A 20264-nucleotide genomic window follows, 5' to 3' on the forward strand; every position below is an offset into this window, starting at 1 on the left:
CCACAACCCTCAGCGCCCGCGCTCGTCTCACCCCACAGGGCCCCAACCCCCTCGGACCCCAGCGCACCTCAGCCCGCCTCAGTCCCGCGAAGCCCTCCCAGCCGAACGTGCCGCACACAGCGGCGCGAGCCGCCCGGACCGACACAGGACCCCAGCAGCGCAAAAGCCGTAACGGCGGCGCCGCCTCTGAATTCAAACCTCTCCCACCTCCCCATTGGCCGCACCCCGCCCCACATGATTGGCGCCGGCCTGCGTCGCCACGGGGCGTCACGGGAAATGTAGTTCCCGCCTCACCCGCGGCGGCGGCGGGAAAAAAAAAATAGAAATAATGCGCTCGCAGTTAATCTCACCTGGAAGGAATACTCCTCTTCCTGCTCCCATGTGTTCCAACCCTTTCCCTCTGCTAACCGCTGGCACTCGCTGATTATCCACTTTATTACTAGGTTTTAAATTCATACTGTCATTTTTCCTGAGGCACTCACCTCAGGAAACTGGCAATGTGTTCTGCTTTAGTGACACAGAAAATCTCGCTTTTGGGGTATCCCTGAAAAATAAATGGGTTGACATTCCCAGAAGTGGCTCACAGAGGCTGTGTTACTATGATGCTTAGTGACATTAATAACCTTCTCTCTACAAGTATAAAATCAACTGGTGATTCTGCTCTTCATGTTTGATAATGAGGACAGAAAGCATTTATTTCTCTGTAAGTTATTTGGTTAAAAAAACCTTGTACTTAAGTCCCACAGCAGTAATGTAAAAAGCCAACGGGGTTGCTATTACCTCTTCAATCTGCTCAAGTCAAAGCAGACACTGAAATTGCTCTGACCAGGATATTCTGGTCTTTTCAGAAAACTCCATCCTTAGCAACAGTAAAGCCACAACATGAAAGACATGCAGGAGAAAGGGCTAAAGGTCCCTTACTGTTAATTACCTCAGTTTTTTGACACTGAGAGCTTCAGTGTATGCCCCTTCACACTCTGGTGTCTCCTGATTCAGAGGCGCACTCTTGGATTCTGGACTGTCTTCCTTCAGTTCACTCTGAGAGAAAGCAGGAGCTGGGACTCTCTGAGCTACCACCCTGTGAAAGGGCGTTGAGGCCAGGTGGGCAGCCCTGTTAAAGTCACACGTGTCCTCTGGGTTGGCACAAAGGGTCTTGTTCTTGTAGGAGCCTGTCACAATTGCATCCTCACTCAAACGTTCAATTCCATTCACCTCATCCTGGACAAAAACAGAAGACACTGTGAAAGCCTGCAGACTTTATGACCATTTTTTCTTTATTTCAAAGATGAACATTTCTCTTCCCTTGCTTCCACTCCACCACCTTCCAACGTGAAAAGGACATTCAGCCTTCATTAACTCTACTTATCACAGAATCCCAGAATGCTCCAGGGACTTAAAGACCACTGACTTCCACCTCCTCACCATGGGCAGGAACACCTTCCACTAGACCAGGCTGCTCCAAGCCCCATCCAACCTGGCCTGGAACCCTTCCTGGGACAAGGCAGCCACAGCCACAACATGATATTTCCAGAATAATCTCATCATCATCCTGTCCAATTCCTGCCATGCCAGGCAGCAGTTCAGAATCCTTGGTTTTCACACGTGATGCCAGTCCAGACAAGCTGACTCAGTCTGACAGCAGCACAGGCTGCCTTGCTCTCTCCTGGACAGGAAATCTGCCAGGGGCTGAAGTGTTTCCTTACACAGGCTGCTGCTGCTGCTCTGCTTTCCTTGGCACTCAGAGAATCCACAGGATCACAAACAGAGAGAGGCTGATGGGCACTTTTCTGCCTATGATCTGCTGAACAACTGAGAAGTTACAGTCAGTTTCCTATTTATTAGAGCAGCTTCCCATCTCCAGCAAATTCCTCTCAAGAGTTTAAGTCTAATGATCATTTCAATCAACTAATTTCTACTACAGAACTAGCAGTAAGCAATAATTACAGCTCTCCAGAATGAAGCAAGTTTATAGAGCAGCTTAAATAGTTCCAGGTTGAAGATGAAGAACAGAAGAGTATTTTCTCATCATGGATTATGAGTAATTAAATTAAAAATACCAACATAAACAAAACAAAACACACCCCCCACACATCCCTGTAGTTAATTTCAGCTGCTACAGCAACAGCTTTGATGCTTCTGTTTTCCTTCCCTCTGAAATCCAAGTCTTGAATAATTCTACCTTATATTCTGATTTGTCAAAGCAGAGGATTCATCAAATATAGAGAAAAATCAAACACACAGCCCATGGGGGAAGCAGACCAATATCTGTAAAGAAAAACCAAGAGGCTCTATCATATCCACAATTCTTCCAAAATAGCATAACCAACATTACTTCAAATAGTTAATACCCTGTCCTAAAAGTGCTGTTTCTAGCAGGTGTCCATCATACCATGAGGAAATTGATTCATAGACAGGGAAAAAATGGACTTTTACGATTTCAACAACAGTATCTCAACCTACACACCAAGTCTCTGCCTAAGCTACTTAGAGCTCACTTAGCCTGGTGCTCAGTTCTACCCACTCTGTCCTTCTCCCTGCTATGAAAAGCTGCTGCCTTCCATAAGTAACAAATCTTCATCCCAGAGAAATGATAATGCCAAGAGATTTACTCCATCACTGACTTGCATGAGAAAGAAACAGCCTTACACTTTAAACTGGAATGCAGATTTTACTTATTTGTCAACTAAACAATGGCACCGCCAGAGGCACAGCCATCCTGCAATCCACATGCAAATCCCTGCTGCTCACCACCTCCCAGCATTCCTGGGTTCCATGCAATTCAGACCTCTGGGAACTGTCACTAATACCAAACAGTCTTTTCCACTCCTCTCTCAGAAGGAGCCTGTCTATTCCCTGGCCATCGTTACCCACAGAAAGGCAGAGCAACCTTCCAAAATAACGTGTTTTCCTCTGCTCTAACTGAGCCACCCCATCTCCTGGGATTTATCAGCATTTCAGGGAGCACTGTACAAACAGCACACTCACTCCTCCACGACCTAAGCAACACAGTTGGCATGGCAACTCTGACAATTTATTTCAGAATAAAACTCCAGATATGCTGAGCACAGAGTTCCCAAGACAGAAAAAAACCAGCCACATGTGCTGCCTCCATTTGGGCCTCTTTCACAGCAAACAGCACCCTAAGACAGGTAGCTTGTGGTTTTGTGTAAACACACTGAGTTAAGCTACTAAACTCATTAGCATATATGAATATGATATAGGCTCTCACATCATGAGCAGCACTGAATACTTCCCATGTCCTTTTGTGTTTTAGTAAAGATGGACACGACACTCCAAGGTTCAAGCATCAATAGCAACCTTTATTGTTCATATCTCTCATTCATACGGTTTTGAAAAGCAATGTGTGTTGTTCACAATTGGCTGGCGACTTATTGCCACCCAGTTCAGTGGCCAATAGCTGCCTCCATACCGCTCACCAAAGATTGGCCAGCATCCACTCCTTGCAGTAAGGTCCTGCTTTTCAGTGCTTTCTTCCATAAAGATGTTTACTTCCTTTTCTCATGGGTACAGGCTGATCAAGTCAAGGTCAAGGTTACTTGTGTCTGTGAGGCTTTCATGCCAGCTGTTAGCCATCATAGTTCCCCCTTTTTATTTTTCAGCTGCAAAGACAGTCTTTATCATGCTCTGCAGGGCCGTTTGCAGACAGGGTAACAAATATGGCACAATGAGCAAAACAATTATGGTAATACAAAAAATTATAAGCCCAGTTGGAATGAGGCTCTTCACCTAGCTTGACAAACTTAACCCTTCTAGCCAGTGATCTGTCCCAGAAAATCTGCCGTATAACGCATGCCATCAAGCTCTTCACAACTATGTCCATGAGCTAACAAAAGAAAATCAATAGCATGCTGCATACTATCTACATCTATAGCCAAAGCACTCAAAATTGAGGAAGTTTCATTTACTCTTTTTGCTACAAAGCAAGCCAATCTATTTAATCCAGAAACTACTGGGGGTAAAATTTTGCTTGTCTGTTCCAAATTCTGTCTCACATATCATGTTTCAGTGTGTAATTAAAAATTACACATCCTTCTGCTGATAATGTCCCTAAAATGTCTAACTCTTGGGGTTCAAGTGAAGCACAGGTAAATTGTCATCTGAAACATCCCACAGTTCCATACAGGGGGTTTTAGTATTACAATTGTTCTGGGAAGAGCATTGCATTTTGACAACATTTTGTGTTACTTGTACACTTTGTGTGCCATTTAAGTGTACCCTCACTTAAGAAGGTGTGAAAAGGTTGTTCTGGCTGTGCCACAGATACACAAAATCCCATCTGATTCAATGCATGGAGCAACCATGCCCAAACATTGTTACTGTTCCACAGCCATCAGCTGAGGGGCCGTCAGGGAGGCGTTGCTGGTTGTGATCCAGAGCAGAGCGTCGAGCAGGGTGCACACACTGGGCAGGTACCCATCGAATACCAGCATCTGTAGAAACACAAGCATACCCACACCCCAAACAACAAGGTCCCAAGGACCTTCCCACTTGCTGATAATGAGGTCCCCATACCCATACCTTAGGCTTGGGCAACTGGAGGTCACTAAAGAACTGCAATGACAAAAAATGATTTAAAATAATAGGGTTTTGGAAGTTTGGCAATATTATAAGGTGATTCAGTGTATACAGAGCTTTGGCTACCCTACTTTGAGGGGTTTCACCAGATATTGACCCTTATTGTTTGTCAAGAATGCACTTCAAAGTGAAGTGGGCACACTCAACAATGGTTTGGCCTGTAGGGGAATGATGAATGCCAGTGAGATGCAACATGCCCCATAACTGCAAGAATTGATGAGTTTTCTGTGAGATATAGGCAGGGCCATTATCAGTTTTAACGGTGTGGTCAGCACTGCAGCAGAGCAGGGGCTGGCCCAGCCATACTAGCTCATGTGGGCCATGTGGTGGAGGCAGTGTCCAGTTACCTGTTCAAAAGCCAGAAGCAAAAGAGCTTTTCCTGGGTTTTGTCCATTTTTAAATGTGATTTCATAGAGGTGTGTTCAGCTTCCTTAAGTGGTTTAACAGGGTGTCAGTACACAAAACTAACCAGTTGATTGGTTCTGTTGGGTCCAGAGAAAGATGTTAGCAGTCCTCACAGAGAATCACTTCCATAACTGATGGATTATCTCTTTACCTAAAAACCAAGCTATGTTAAACCATGACATTCTCCATCCCTCGTCTCTGTGAATACACATTTTAAAATTATCAAAATTACATTCAACATGCAATTTCTACTTAGAACAATAAAAACGACTAAATTAAACAGAAGGAAAAAACTTCTTACACTAACCTCCACCCCTAGACATTTCAATAAAATTACAATATAAATTTTCCACTATCATTCTATTTAACCTTATGGCTTAATACTTGCTTTGCCCCTTATTTCTCCTAATTAATCATCATCTCACAGCTTTCACCAATTACATGCATTCTCCACCAAAAGATGCAGTAGTTTCGGTAACTGGGCGGAAACACCAATTAAGTGTAATGGTTTTGGTTTGCCAATCCCAGTTTTCCAACCAACACACCAATTAATGTAGTGGGTCTAGCGCTGGCTAAATGCCAGTGCACCCACTAGTATTATTTACTCATTTTTTGTTGCGAGATAAGGATTAGGAGGAGGGCAAAACAGGTTTTAACTAAAAAACAAGCTGTGTTAAACCATAACACTTGAGGAAGTTAACTTTAAGAATATTAAACAAGGATAATAAATGTGGGGTAGTTAACCCTAAATAGAGTCATACCCAGTTGATGATACCTAAAAGTTTTTGTGCATCATTTAATGTTGGGATCTTTGTTGAAAATTGAATTGTTTGTGGCTGCATTGTTTAGTCTAACTTCTAAATATTTCCATGGAGGCTGTTGTTGCACCTCCTCAGGTGCAATATGCAACCCAAACTCTTGCATCAGTTTTGGCTGAATCTGTAAAAAGCTTTCTTTGCTGCATGATTGACAGAGTGCACTGTAAATACAAACTTTGGGATATCATCAGGATGTAAAGGAATGGTAATGAAACAAGTCTTTTAAATTGACAATCAAAATGTACCAAGTAGAACGTATCATAGTTGGAGATAGTATTCCAGGCTGTAAAGCACCCATACTTCCCATAACTGTATTAATTTTTCTTAAGTCATGGAATAACTTCCATTTACCTGATTTCTTTTTAATCACAAACACAGGGGTGGTTCCATGGACTTGTTGATGGCTTAATATCCCTTGATTTAATTGTTCTTTAACCAACAATTAAAGAGCATTCAGTTTTACTTTTTCAAGGGGCCACCGATTAACCCACACAGGTCATTCAGTGATGTAGGATGCTTTACACCCTTCAGCACAGAGGCCCCTGTTAAAAATCTGTTTCCACCCCCATGCCGATAAGACATCCCTTCCCTATAGGTGAGTGGCACAGCAGTAACATAAGGATGGATCATGGATGTCTGTTCTGCATTTTTAACTAACACAGGCTTACTACTCAAGTAACTTTGTGTGGTACCTCCAAGACCAGCAACAACAGATCCTACAGCTATGGTGGGCCATGACCGAGGCCATGTGTTAGCAGGTATGATAGTTACATCTGCTCCAGTATCTATCATCCCACTAACCTTGATGTGCGATGGATTTGCCTGAGGCATTGTAAGAGCACAAACCACGTTTGGTCTTTGATCAGATATGATCTGAATCCAGTGTACTTTAGGTTCCCCCATCAAGCCAAAGCCTTGAGTCTGTTTTGGGAACACAAGACTTGAACAAGGCACAAGTTGAACAATATAACTTTTTAGCTGGAATGGATACAGGATGAGTAGGTGTACCTACTACGGTACCATAGCACATACTTGTCCAGTATAGTCTGCATCTGTAACTCAAGGGTGGACAAAAATACCCTGTAACATTGCACTTGATCATCCTAATAATAATGTACTTAATATTTTCCCAGTAGACCCCATGGGCCTCAAGGGGGATTTTATATACCTTTAATGAGTCTATATATTATAATGTCAGCGGTAGAAACATCCATGCCAGCTGATCCTCTTGTTTTCCCTGTGAGGCGGTCGCATAGGGCTGCAATGGAGGACAGGAAGGTGCTTGTGTCTGCAAGCGCTTCCCCTTGGTGCTCTTGTTCCTGTTTCCCTATACACTAAGAGGTTGGCCATTAGCGTGGAATTTAGACTTGCATTGCTTGGCAAAATGACCGGGTTTTCCGCATCGGTAACAGCTTCCCACTACAGGCACAGCTCTCCGTTTCTGGCGTGTTCTCCATGAGTTGGACCTATGGGGACAATTTGCTTTCTTGTGGCCTAGTTGCCCACATCCATAACATTGGTATGACCTTATAGTAGTTGCCAAGGAATCAGCTAACAAATCAGCAAACATTTTATAGGATACAGTACCAACTTCAGCACATGCATCAATCATTTCATTCAAGGATGGATCTTTTCTTTGTAATAGGTCTATAGCTTTCTTGCAGTCTTCATTTGCATTGTCTCGTGCCAGTGACAATATCAACAGATTTTTTGCATCATTATTTACTATTTGCTTTTCCACTGCATCTTGTAATCGTTTTATAAATTGCATATAAGGCTCTTTGGGGCCCTGCTTAATTTTTGCAAAAGCCTGAGTTGGTGTTGCCAATCCCATGCTTCCCACTTTCATCAGGGCCTGCATTCCTATATCTGTTGCCTGCGCCAATATCAAAGGATTTAGGCGTGCTTGCAACCGTGGGTTACTTACAGGAGGCAATCCCAGAAGTTGAGGGACCCCTACTGCAGAGCATGGATCTTGCTGTGGCAGTGCTAAATTATGCAGCCCTTGCTTTTCCGCATGTTGCTTCCAGGTGGACTCAAACACCAGGTATTCCATCGGGGTACAGAGCAACTGTGCTATTTGCTTGATATCAAAGGGTGTCATTTCACATTCAGCTAGAAGCCGTAACATCCTTGCTACGACTGGAGACCCCAGTCCATGTTGGGTGGCTAGTTGGCGTAACTGGGAGAGAATTTTAAAGGCAACATGTATATAGGGCGCATTTTGTGGCTCTTGGTCACCTGAGAACCGTGGTGATTGAGGTAAAGAAATTCGTTCAGCAACTTCATAATCTCCACTAACAAGTGCTATGAATTTCATCTGTTGCCAAAAGCTAACTGGATTGTATGCTGAGATAGTAGCCCCAGTCGTCCCACTCACAGGCTCTTGGCCACTCAAGAACAGCCGGGGCATTGGTACAGAAAGTCGTTCAGCAATTTCGAGATCCCCACTAGCAAATGCCTCTAATTTATAATGCTGCCAAGATCTAACTCGATCATATCCTGAGATAGTAGCTGATACTGGTTGCATGGCAAAACCATCCTCCTCACGGCCAGCAGGGGGACGACAACTTGGGCTTCCCCTGTTAGGATCCCACACATCCGTTAATGGAGGGGCTTCCTTGGGCCTCTTAGGCTTTGGCTGTGGACACGGTGGGACGTGGCGTCCTGCCACTCCGGGTGTTGGCAGCTCCCTGGTGGAACTCTCAGCGCCAAGCGCCACTTGGCTCCCGGCTCCTGTTTCCATGCCAAGGTTGTGATTGGGCCTATCACGCACTGGCGGAGCCGTCAGCAGAAGTTTATCATCACTGCAGTCATCCTCAGGCAGAGGAGAAGAGAATGGGTTTGTGGTAACCATGGGAGCCACTCGGCTCCCGGCTCCTTTGTCCTTGCCGAGGTTGTGATTGGGCCTATCACGCACTGGTGGGGCCGTCAGCAGAAGTTTATCATCACTGCAGTCATCTTTAGGCAGAGGAGAAGAGAATGGGTTTGTGGTAACCAGGGGTGCAGGTGCACACGGCACAGGCAGAGTTGCAGGGATAGGAGGCATGGATGACGGCTGCTGCACTTCTAGTTTCTCGCCCGTCCTTTCCACCTGCGAACTTGATGTGGCACCTACTCGCCCAACCGCTCCCTTTTGAACTTCAGTATCACTGGGCGTCTTGGCACATGGTGCCTGTGGTGCCTCAGCTGCTGTTTTTGCATTTTGCTCAGGTTTCACCAGTTTCAAGGTATCCAGCACCAGCCTCCAGGTAGTCATAATATTTTTAGCAGTCTCATCGCCACGAGAGGCTGAATCAAAAATCAATTCACCAGCCCGTTCCCAGTTTTTACTGATAAATGCAGTTTCTATGGTGGCATCTACTCCATGGTTGCGACACCACTGCAATAAAGCACGGAGTGCCTTTTTATCACATTTTATCCCACGATGGCCCAACATAGCAGTCCATATATTCACTATAGCTTTTTCTTCAGTTGACACTAGAGCTTTTTCTTTGGTTGACACTAGAGCTCCCATTGTCACCAGAGGCTCACCTTCTTAATTGCAAGTCCAGACCTTTGCAGCTCTCCACACTTCAGAGTATACTCCTTCACACTCTGGTGTCTCCTGATTCAGAGGATTCTGGACGGTTCACTCTGAGAGAAAGCAGGAGCTGGGACTCTCTGAGCTACCACCCTGTGAAAGGGCGTTGAGGCCAGGTGGGCAGCCCTGTTAAAGTCACACGTGTCCTCTGGGTTGGCACAAAGGGTCTTGTTCTTGTAGGAGCCTGTCACAATTGCATCCTCACTCAAACGTTCAATTCCATTCACCTCATCCTGGAGAAAAACAGAAGACACTGTGAAAGCCTGCAGACTTTATGACCATTTTTTCTTTATTTCAAAGATGAACATTTCTCTTCCCTTGCTTCCACTCCACCACCTTCCAACATGAAAAGGACATTCAGCCTTCATTAACTCTACTTATCACAGAATCCCAGAATGCTCCAGGTCACAAGGGACCTTAAAGACCACTGACTTCCACCTCCTCACCATGGGCAGGGACACCTTCCACTAGACCAGGCTGCTCCAAGCCCCATCCAACCTGGCCTGGAACCCTTCCTGGGACAAGGCAGCCACAGCCACAACATGATATTTCCAGTATAATCTCATCATCATCCTGTCCAATTCCTGCCATGCCAGGCAGCAGTTTAGAATCCTTGGTTTTCACACGTGATGCCAGTCCAGACAAGCTGACTCAGTCTGACAGCAGCACAGGCTGCCTTGCTCTCTCCTGGACAGGAAATCTGCCAGGGGCTGAAGTGTTTCCTTACACAGGCTGCTGCTGCTGCTCTGCTTTCCTTGGCACTCAGAGAATCCACAGGATCACAAACAGAGAGAGGCTGACGGGCACTTTTCTGCCTATGATCTGCTGAACAACTAAGAAGAAGTTACAGTCAGTTACCTATTTATTAGAGCAGCTTCCCATCTCCAACAAATTCCTCTCAAGAGTTTAAGTCTAATGATCACTTCAATCAACTAATTTCTACTACAGAACTAGCAATAAGCAATAGAACAGTAGTATTCTCCAGAATAATGGAGAGCAGCTTAAATAGTTCCAGGTTGAAGATGAAGAACTAAGAGTATTTCTTCATCATGGACTCTGAGAAATTAAATAAAAAATACCAATATAAACAAAACAAAACACACACCTCCACAGCAGTTAACACTTATTTCAGCTGCTACAGCAACAGTTTTGATGCTTCCATTTTCCTTCCCTTTGAAATCTAGGTCTTGTGTAAGTCTACCTTATATTCTGATTTGTCAAAGCAGAGGATTCATCAAATATAGAGAAAAATCAAACACACAGCCCATGGGGGAAACAGACCAACATCTGTAAAAAAGACCCCAAGAGGCTCTATCATATCCACAATTCTTCCAAAATAGCATAACCAACATTACTTCAAATAGTTAATACCCTGTCCTAAAAGTGCTGTTTCTAGCAGGTGTCCATCATACCATGAGGAAATTGATTCATAGACAGGGAAAAAATGAACTTTTACGATTTCAACAACAGTATCTAAACCTACACACCAAGTGTCTGCCTAAGCTACTTAGAGCTCACTTAGCCTGGTGCTCAGTTCTACCCACTCCATCCCTCTCCCTGCTATGAAAAGCTGCTGCCTTCCATAAGTAACAAATCTTCATCCCAGAGAAATGGGCATGCCAAGAGATTTACTCCATCACTGACTTGCATGAGAAAGAAACAGCCTTACACTTTAAACTGGAATGCAGATTTTACTTATTTGTCAACTAAACAATGGCACCGCCAGAGGCACAGCCATCCTGCAATCCACATGCAAATCCCTGCTGCTCACCACCTCCCAGCATTCCTGGATTCCATGCAATTCAGACCTCTGGGGAACTGTCACTAATACCAAACAGTCTTTTCCACTCCTCTCTCAGAAGGAGCCTGTCTATTCCCTGGCCATCGTTACCCACAGAAAGGTAGAGCAACCTTCCAAAGTAACGTGTTTTCCTCTGCCCTAACTGAGCCACCCCATCTCCTGGGATTTATCAGCATTTCAGGGAGCACTGTACAAGCAGCACACTCACTCCTCCATGACCTAAGCAACACAGTTGGCATGGCAACTCTGACAACTTATTTCAGAATAAAACTCCAGATATGCTGAGCACAGAGTTCCCAAGACAGAAAAAAACCAGCCACATTTGCTGCCTCCATTTGGGCCTCTTTCACAGCAAACAGCACCCTAAGACAGGTAGCTTGTGGTTTTGTGTAAACACACTGAGTTAAGCTATTAAACTCATTAGCATATATGAATATGATATAGGCTCCCACATCATGAGCAGCACTGAACATTTCCTATGTCCTTATGCAACCTCTGCTGAAGCCTCTGTCATCAAGCTGCAGCACTAATTGCTTTCAGGCTGACAGATTTCTAAATTCTTCTAGCTCAAGAGGCTTAAGTACTCGGCAAAACCAAGTCCCAGTTTTAGACAGCAGTTTTGACAATTCCAAATGCAATCCCCCCAGCTCCAACTCAAGACTCACATCATCTGGGGCTGAGCTGACTCGTCCACATAGGGGGTGAAACTGGGCAGTGGGTGGGGCACTTCCAAACCAGAGCTCACAGAGCTGCGAGGACGCTGCGGAAGGAAAGGCAACATTAACAACACAGCGATTCATTTCACTCTCCACATCCCTCTGCATTCTGCATCTCCCTTTTCCTCATCTTCTGCTCATTTGGAGGTTTTCTTTTATAGAAAATTAAACTTGATGGAGACTTTTCCAAGAAGAATTCTCTTCTGACACAGTCACAGCCCACCAACTGACCACTGGCAAGTAAATGGCAAGGCATGCACTTCCTGCATGTCCTCCCCAGCCCAAGTTCCTCTTATTCTGAGGGAATGTTTTGTACATATTGAGGGAGATATATATACATTATCCTGGCCAGGCTGGGTATTCCTTATTTTCCACAGATGCCATATTTCTTATACAGCCAAGATTGTCCCAATTCCATGATAATATTCACTCCCTGTCCACAAACAACCTCCAGACTCCGAGTTTGGTTTCTTTTTTTTTATTTTCCCATCAGAGGCCATTGCAGTACCACAAAAATCCCTTAACAGTGTTATGAATGAAGTTCAGTATATCTAGCTAATAAACAAGATTTAATTTTACAGCAATTTTAATTGAACAGCAATTTTATATAAATGAATACAATAAAGTATATCATATATAATGAAGCATATAAAAATTTGGCAGTGATTAATTATGATTAAGGTTTGTATCAAGCATAAGTAAAACTGACCAGGGTAAGGGGAGGGCTTCTTACCCTGTCTCACGTACGAAACAAAGTGATCCAAACACACCTTATATACCGTATGCTAATACATATTCGATCAACATTTTTCTGTAAATCTCCTATTTTGATTGATTGTTGATATCCACAACACTATATTGCATAGCAGATGCTCCACTGGTTGCTAGGGGGTCTCCTATCTTTTCAGTGGTCTTTTCAGAGGGAGGCTTGCTGTCTTCCTCTCTGCCCTCTGGATAACATTTACAGGTTGTACATGCACACTAAGCTTTGTGTTATATACATAAGCATTATGTTCCAAATAGGCCTTATTATTTCATAGATAAAACCACAACTTGGATTCCATACTTGGAATCATCCCAGCTTTGCTCATTCCAAGGCTGATTCTGTTTTCTGGAATTGTCCCAGCTTTGTTCATCTCAAGGCTGATTCTGTTTTGGGATCTTGTTTATCTCAATACTACATCCTGTATCCTGTTTTTTTACATGTAACTTTTAGAAAAGGACCCATCTGCTTTGTAACACTAATCACATATACTTTTCCTTTTTACTTTATAACAATTGTTTTCTAAAATATTTACATTGTTACAATTCAGTTACCACTAATTATATCCATTTATCACAATAAATTCTGAGGTCTGACAGCGATTGAGAGACAGGACTTCACTTGGTGCAAGCAAGAAGCCAAATTATAGTTTCTACAGCTCCGTTTATATACTCTTACAGCTTCGGGTAGAATTTTCCACTGCCAAAGCGATAACCACAATATTTATGTTTCCTGGTAACACTGCTCAACCACAGTCTTGCATGATTTCCTTTAGACAAAGCACAACATTCTTTCTGGTTTCTCCTTTACAGTCCTGTGTGCTGTTCTGAGGACTTTGGGCCCACCAGGTGTAAGATGTCCACACCATACATTGACTGTGTAATACTGAAGCGTTAAGTGGAATAAATAGACTCCACAACTCGATGTAGTTATGAAGTGGGTATGTATGTCAGCTCTCGGCACAAGCGAGATAGCTCTCCAAAAACTTGTGCCCTGAGCTGCCGTCTCTCACACGTTTATTCACAAAGGTGTTCCATATGCAATACATTACACAACTTTCCTATGCATATTCAACCCCCGGCCCCGCCTGTCTTCCCCTCTCATGCTAAATAGGTCCACGCCCTTCTGGGCATGCATGGTTTGCTGTGGTGGTCCTGCGGGCGTCCCTGGTGGTCTTCTGAGGCTGAAGACCGCAGTCTTCCTCTGGATTGAACTTTTTAACTTTTCCCCTCTGCGCATGCGCTTTTCGTCCTTTGGGGTCTTATCTGAGTATGTCTGTTAGCCTTGACATGATTGGAGACAGAGGGGGTCTCCTTATCTGGGTTCTTTTCCTTCCCGGAAACAGATGGGCCTTTGTCTGGGTTCTATGCATTCCCTGGTCTTCCCTGGTATTGCCTTTATGCAGAAAGCTCCAAAGATTTATGTCTCCCTATGTCCCTTGTACCATGGCAGATGTCTCTTTCATGATACATTCATTTTGTTAGCTCAAGTGAACTCCAAAAATCTCTACTTCAATACTTTTTGCTCTACGGCTCAGCTGTCCCCCACAGAGGTCCATTAGTAAAAAGAAGAGGTAGAATTTAGTCTGACAACACAATACCCTCAACTGCCTATTGAAATTGCCTGAGACTCTTCAGCACAAAAAAAATTACATGCTGGGAGTACTTCACAAACTCACTTCTCTTTTCCATCATTTCCCAAAATCCTTCCTGGGGCATCATGAAACCAGCAGGAAGAGAAACCACTTCTTCCCCCTGCAGGTTTTAAAATGTCAGAGCATTCACCAAAGGCTATTCTTGAACTGCCCTTCAGTGGGGCGGAACGAAACATCTTTGTCTCTTCTACCAGAAACAGGATATTTTATTTAATTAATTCTAAGAAATTTCATTAAGAGGGGAGCAGAGACTACTCTAAGGCCAGACATTAAAAGAAATATGGAAGCATTCAGAGACCACAATGAATGTTTTAAGCAGCACAAACAGACAGGTAAAAGAAATTTTATCTTAATAACTCTTCCTCGCTCTTCTCAGCTATAGTAAATCCATTATTTGGTTAACTTTTCCATTCATTTAACCAAACTGCTTTCTATCTTAAAACAACGTTCCTGGAGTTTCCCTAAATTTTAGCTTGGTTGCATCCCTCCCCCATTTGACCATTTGTAAACAAGCTGCACTTATAACAATGTCCATATTGAGAAGATTAAAATATTTTCATCTCAATGCCCAAGGGTTTTAGCTTTAATGTCTTCTTCATGTGTTTGTGATTCTGTAGATTGTTAAATGCCTCAGTGCAACCTCCCGTACTTTCCCACATTTCTTTCCCACAGTGAACAGGCGCTTATTGACACATTCCTAAAAATTTGTTATCTCTTGCTTGTTACTTCTCCAAGGACATTTTATTTTGCAATCATTGGCATAATAAAGGTAGGGGAGGAAGGCAAAAGACAGAGGGGAGATTACCTAAACAGCTGCTCCTCTCATTGGACAACAGTGGGCAGATATTCCAATTGCCCAATCCTATCGACTGCAAGGATCAAATTCTGAACACTGGCTTTTGCCATATTGTGTACCTGAAGGCTTTCAAGGGAAGCTTTGCTTTTACATTGTCATTCTAACATGGTCTGGAAAAGCTTGTGTTCCACACCACGTCACCAACAGAACAGACCACTGGGGACACAAGCTTCATAAAGACACCCGAGGACATCCAGGCATCAATCTCCTGGCTTGCTAGTCTCCTTCTCTCAGCTACAAAAACATGGCAACACTGCGGCTTAGCTGAGCACCTGTGAAACAAACCTGAGCTCACAGGATTGATTCCCTTCACACAAGGTCTTCCATCACTTCTCCACAACAGCCTAAACACCTGTAGCACAGCTGTTCCTTTTGATGTTTACTTTAAGCCATTGGAAGCTACTCTCTGTCATCCTGTTGCCAGGATAAATACTCCATTGATACAGCACTTGCATTCTTTTGATCTGCGCTCTTCTGTGTTCCTCACAAGCACTTCCAAACAAGATGTGCAGAATGCTGCACATGCCTTCTTTGCACAAGGCAGCCAGCAAGTTCTTCCTTCAGGTTCTACTTTCCAAAATAATTCAGCTCTTACGCTTCTATCTTACTGATTTAATTAATGCCTGGCTTCTCTCCCCTTCCCTGGATCATGTTTTGCCTCTTACATTCCTTTTCCGCCCTCCAAACATTTCAGCAAGCCACCTCTGCCAATTCTTCTCCTTAGCAAGAATTCCCTTTTCTTGATTTTAAAACTCCAGAGTTTTTGAACCTTATTTGACCAATATCAGCCTTCTAAACCTGAACAGAGTACACATGGCCAGGGACTCTCCTTTAGGAAAGTATCCATTCACAAGAGCATGCAGTGACAGGACAAGGGGGAATGGCCTTAAGCCAAAGGAGGTTGGCTTTGGATGAGATACGAGGAAGAAATTCTTCCCTAGGGGGGGGCTGAGGCCCTGGCACAGGTTGCCCACATAAGCTGTGGCTGATCCATCCTTGGGAGTACCCAAGGCCAGGTTGCATGGGGCTTGGAGCAACCTGGGCTAGTGGAAGGTGAAAACAGATGATCTATAAGGTCCCTTCCAGCCCAAAGTGCTGCTGTGTCCACCTGAAGCCTCCTGGTCTCTCCCAGCCAGCTCAGGCATGGCTGTGGGGAGCAGCTAGGGCTGAGCGCTAATGCAGTCAGCCCTGAGGAGGAGGATGAGGAGTCGAGGCAAAGATCTGTGGAAGAAGGGAGCAGACTCCCCGTCGGGGCAATAGTCCACAGTTTATTACAGGGCTCCAAGGAGACCTACGCTCCAGGGGATACTACCAAAAAAAAGCCCACACAGGACTGTGGTAACAACGTAGAAAGGGGAGAGTAAGCAGGGGGAAGGGATCTCCCACCGACCAATGAAGGGATTTGGGGGAATGGAAGGTGGGGGAACAGACAGATAGAAAATCCAATTGATGGAAATCATGGGAGGGAGCCCTGGCCCTCACTCAATCACTCGACACCCAGGCTAGAAGTTTCTGGAGGAGTGGAATGGGAAGCCAAGTGATGGACAATGAGCCAAGAAGGGGACAGGGGAATGACTTTGCAGTTTTGGCATGACTGACATTGGGGAAAGAAGCGGGAAAACTTGGGGCAAACTATTGTGGGCAAGTGGGGAGTAGAGGGACAAACCATTACAGAATATGTATATAGAACATAAAACATAAAGCCACAATACAACATCAAACAATTTCACGATTCTATCATTTAATCTGCATTTGCAATAGACACAAACCACAGGCAAAGGAGAAAGACAAAACCTCAGTTTCGGGGTTTAGAAGTCATCAGCTTACACACACCTTCCTCTCTTTTCCTCACCCATTTTCAGCCACCTTACCCTGTTAGATTTCTAAGGTCCTGCACGGAGTTCTTTCTGCAGGCTGGACATCACCTCTCCCTGACTGTTGGGCTGCACATTCTCCATGGACAGGAGGGAGCAGCTGTCTCCTGGGACATGACCACCTCTCCTTTAATCCTGCATTTAAAAAGAAATGGATACTTCTAACGCTAGGTAGTGACCTGAAACCTGACAGAGACGGCTTTCTCCAGATCATTTACCTCGAATTTCTGTACAGACAAACCACACTGCTTAGATTCCCAACTATTAGAGGGACTTGGGGGTTTAATTACACCCGTCCGGAAATACACGAAAAAAAAAGCCCATCTTGAGAGTGAAGAACGGCAAGCAGGCAATATTATCAGCAAAAGCCACAAAGACTAAGCTACCTCCCTCGCTACCCATTCCTCCTTTCCCTGCCCCGAGACCCTCCTCCTCACCCTCCTCACAGGGGCTGCCGACGGCCGCGCTCCGGCCAGGGGGAGCCTCAGCCAGGCTTAGTCGGGACCCTCTGGTCCTTCCCCAGTCAGGCGAGCGGGGGCACAGCCCAGCCTCGACCCCCGCCGGGGGGCGGCGGGGCACAGCGGCGGGGACTCCCTGCTGCACCCATGGGAGGTTATTGCTTCCCCGGACGCACCGCCCCACGCCGGGGCCGGGCACCCCGCGCTGTCCGGGCAGCCCCAGCGCCGCGCCGCGCGGAAAAACACGTCTCAGAGCGCCAGAGCCGCGAGCGCCAAGTGCCTCACGCCCTAAAGGCCTCCACGGGTCCCACACAGACACAAACCCTCGCAAACCCCCAGAGACACCCACAGCCCCTCACACCTCACGGACTACAGCCCCTCACCGATCCCCGAGTGCCCCTCAGCCCCGCGCCTGACGAATCCCGCAGCTGTCGGTCCCGCACACCGCACAACTTAGAGCCCCTCAGCCCCACACGGGCTACACACCTCACGGCTCCCCCAGCGTTCCTCAGCGGCACGGCACCCATCCGTTCTGCAAACTTCACAGCCCCACACAGACTCCACTGATCCCCCAGGGCCCCTCACAGCCCCTCAGTCCAAATCCCCTACTCCAGAGGTGCGCAACCCTCACGGATCCCACAAACCTCAGCCCCGCGCATCTCACAGCCCCTGACATCGCCGCAATCCTCCACGAACCCCACAGCTCTAATCCCCCTCATAGCACCTCAGCCCTCACCCCTTTACCTCACAGCTTCTCAGGCAGTCTTAGCCCAGAGCTCGGGAGGCTCCGCGAACCCTTCCCGGACCCGCCCCCACCCGGCCGGACGTACTGCACTCAGGTCCCGCCGTGTGAGCGCCGCACACGACACTTTCCCGCCAGCAAAATGGCGAAGTACGGCCGCCGCCTTAATATTCAAGCCGCTCCCGCCTCCCCATTGGCCACGCCCCGCGCCCCGCCCCGCCCGATTGGCGCCGGCCTGCATCGGCCCGAAGCATCACGGGAAATGCAGTTCCCGCCTCACCAATGCCAGCCGGCGGGGAAAAATAAGTGATTTCAAAGTTAATGCTCTCGCAGTTTATCTCATCTGAAAGGAATATTCCTGTGCCTGCTGGCGTGTGTTCTCGCGCTTTCCTTCTGCTAACCGCTGGTACTCACTGATTCTCCACGTTATTTCTCTGTCTTAAATTCATCCTGTCGTTTTTCATGAGGCGCTCGCTTCCTGTAACTGGCGATGAGTTCTGCTTTGGTGTCACAGAAACCTCTCACTTTTTGGATGAAAAATACATAGTTAGCCACTCCCAAAGTGGCTCCCAGAAGTGTATGGCTGTGCCAGAGGGACTCAGGGCTGGGAAGAGAACTGGGCAGCACTGGGAACCCTGAGCCTACAAACAACTCCAGCGGGCAAGGGAACAAACATTGGAGAGATGGAGAAACAATAGGAGGAGCTGGAAGGGGAAAAACTAGCCTGGAATTTGGCTTTTGGTGTTGCTGCATCTGGTCTGTCACCTCCAGGCATGAAACTGGACTTTGAACATGTCCATGGTGAGTTGTATGTTCTGTTCATGGGAACACTGACCAGGGAAAATGGGATGTAAAGGCTTGAGGCAGACCAGAGGGGTCATTGAGCCTGCAGGATCGTAGCGAGTGCTGCCCTGGAAAATTCCAAGTAATCAAAATATGAACTCATTAAACTTAGCTTTTTAAAACTTCATTCAAGATAAAAAAAAAAAAAAAAAAAAGGAAATTACTTTGGTAGAAGAGCACCTCTGGAATTAAAATACCTGAAAGCAGAAAAGCCAGGAGAAATGGGTGCTGGCTCCTGGAGTCCTGGTCTTTTCAGGCAGGTTTTGTACTGATTGAAAGGCAGTTTTGCCTACTGGCACCTGCATCCCCTTAGAAGGAGAAAATGTGGGAAGAGTGCAAGGGGGAAGACAGTTGTTGACATCAGCCCTTGAATTTAACTTCCTCCCAGAGGGTCTGTGCTTCTTGAGGTCCAAGGGAAATCAGTCCTGGAGTACCTGTATGTTCACCTGTTGAACTTGAAGGACACATTGGGATGTGAAATTCCAGGGAAGCTGTCATTGCTGCAGTGGCTGGAGTGAGAAATAGTGGAAGCTCTTTGCTGGCTGCTTGTTGCCCACCTTCTCCTCAGTCCCCTGGAGCTCTAGGTCCCCACATGTCACTATTGTTTTTCCAGTGGTTTTGCTGAAGGGTTTCTAAATGTAGCAGTGGGATTTGCTGCAGCTGGAATTTATTTCTGTTTCCGGAGGTGTCTCATTGTATGGTCTGTGATTTACCAGTTCCCATGCTAGGTTACCTGCAGTAGAAGCACGCAAATGAAGTCAAGGGCCTGGACTGGGATGCCCCAGGCCCCTGCCAAGCACCAGGATTGCTGCTCTGTGTTGATTCTCCGCAGTACCAGTGTTGATTCCCAATTAATGTTAGAGCAAGGGGCAGAAAATGCCACTGCTCCGGGGCTGAACTGTCTGCAGGGACTTGCTGGATGAGCAGGAATTATTGCTGTAGACTGAGGCCTGATGCCTGCATCCTGTCCAGCTGTGAAGAACTGCATTGACTTATTTGTTCATCAAGAGTGTGGAATTAGGGTAGAAGAAAAGTGTGGGGGTTGGTGCATAGAACTTGCAGGCTTGGGTAAGGCTGGTAACCACAAGCAAATATTGTGAAACAATGTAATGACTATATATATAACAAAGATCTTGCAGGACTGGCTGGAACTGA

The 20264-nt window shown here is 45.8% G+C and overlaps 1 protein-coding gene across 1 annotated transcript; it reads right to left on the reverse strand.

Annotated features, from left to right (window-relative positions):
* Positions 1-3299: 3299 nt before the first annotated feature.
* LOC144246498 (uncharacterized) lies at positions 3300-18451 on the reverse strand. The gene is made up of 3 exons (XM_077784305.1): positions 18269-18451; positions 11869-11963; positions 3300-9635 (listed from the first exon to the last, which is right to left on the reverse strand). Exon 3 carries the CDS (start codon positions 9334-9336, stop codon positions 7147-7149), a length of 2190 nt encoding a protein of 729 aa, XP_077640431.1. The 5' UTR covers positions 9337-9635; positions 11869-11963; positions 18269-18451; the 3' UTR covers positions 3300-7146.
* Between the last annotated feature and the right edge of the window lie 1813 nt (positions 18452-20264).

Source organism: Lonchura striata, chromosome 6 (genome assembly GCF_046129695.1).
Source record: "Lonchura striata isolate bLonStr1 chromosome 6, bLonStr1.mat, whole genome shotgun sequence".
Taxonomy (NCBI): domain Eukaryota; kingdom Metazoa; phylum Chordata; class Aves; order Passeriformes; family Estrildidae; genus Lonchura; species Lonchura striata.

Excerpts from the sequence above, each read along its gene's own strand:
- LOC144246498 (XM_077784305.1), bottom strand. The coding sequence starts at position 9,336 with ATGGGAGCTCTAGTGTCAACCAAAGAAAAAGCTCTAGTGTCAACTGAA.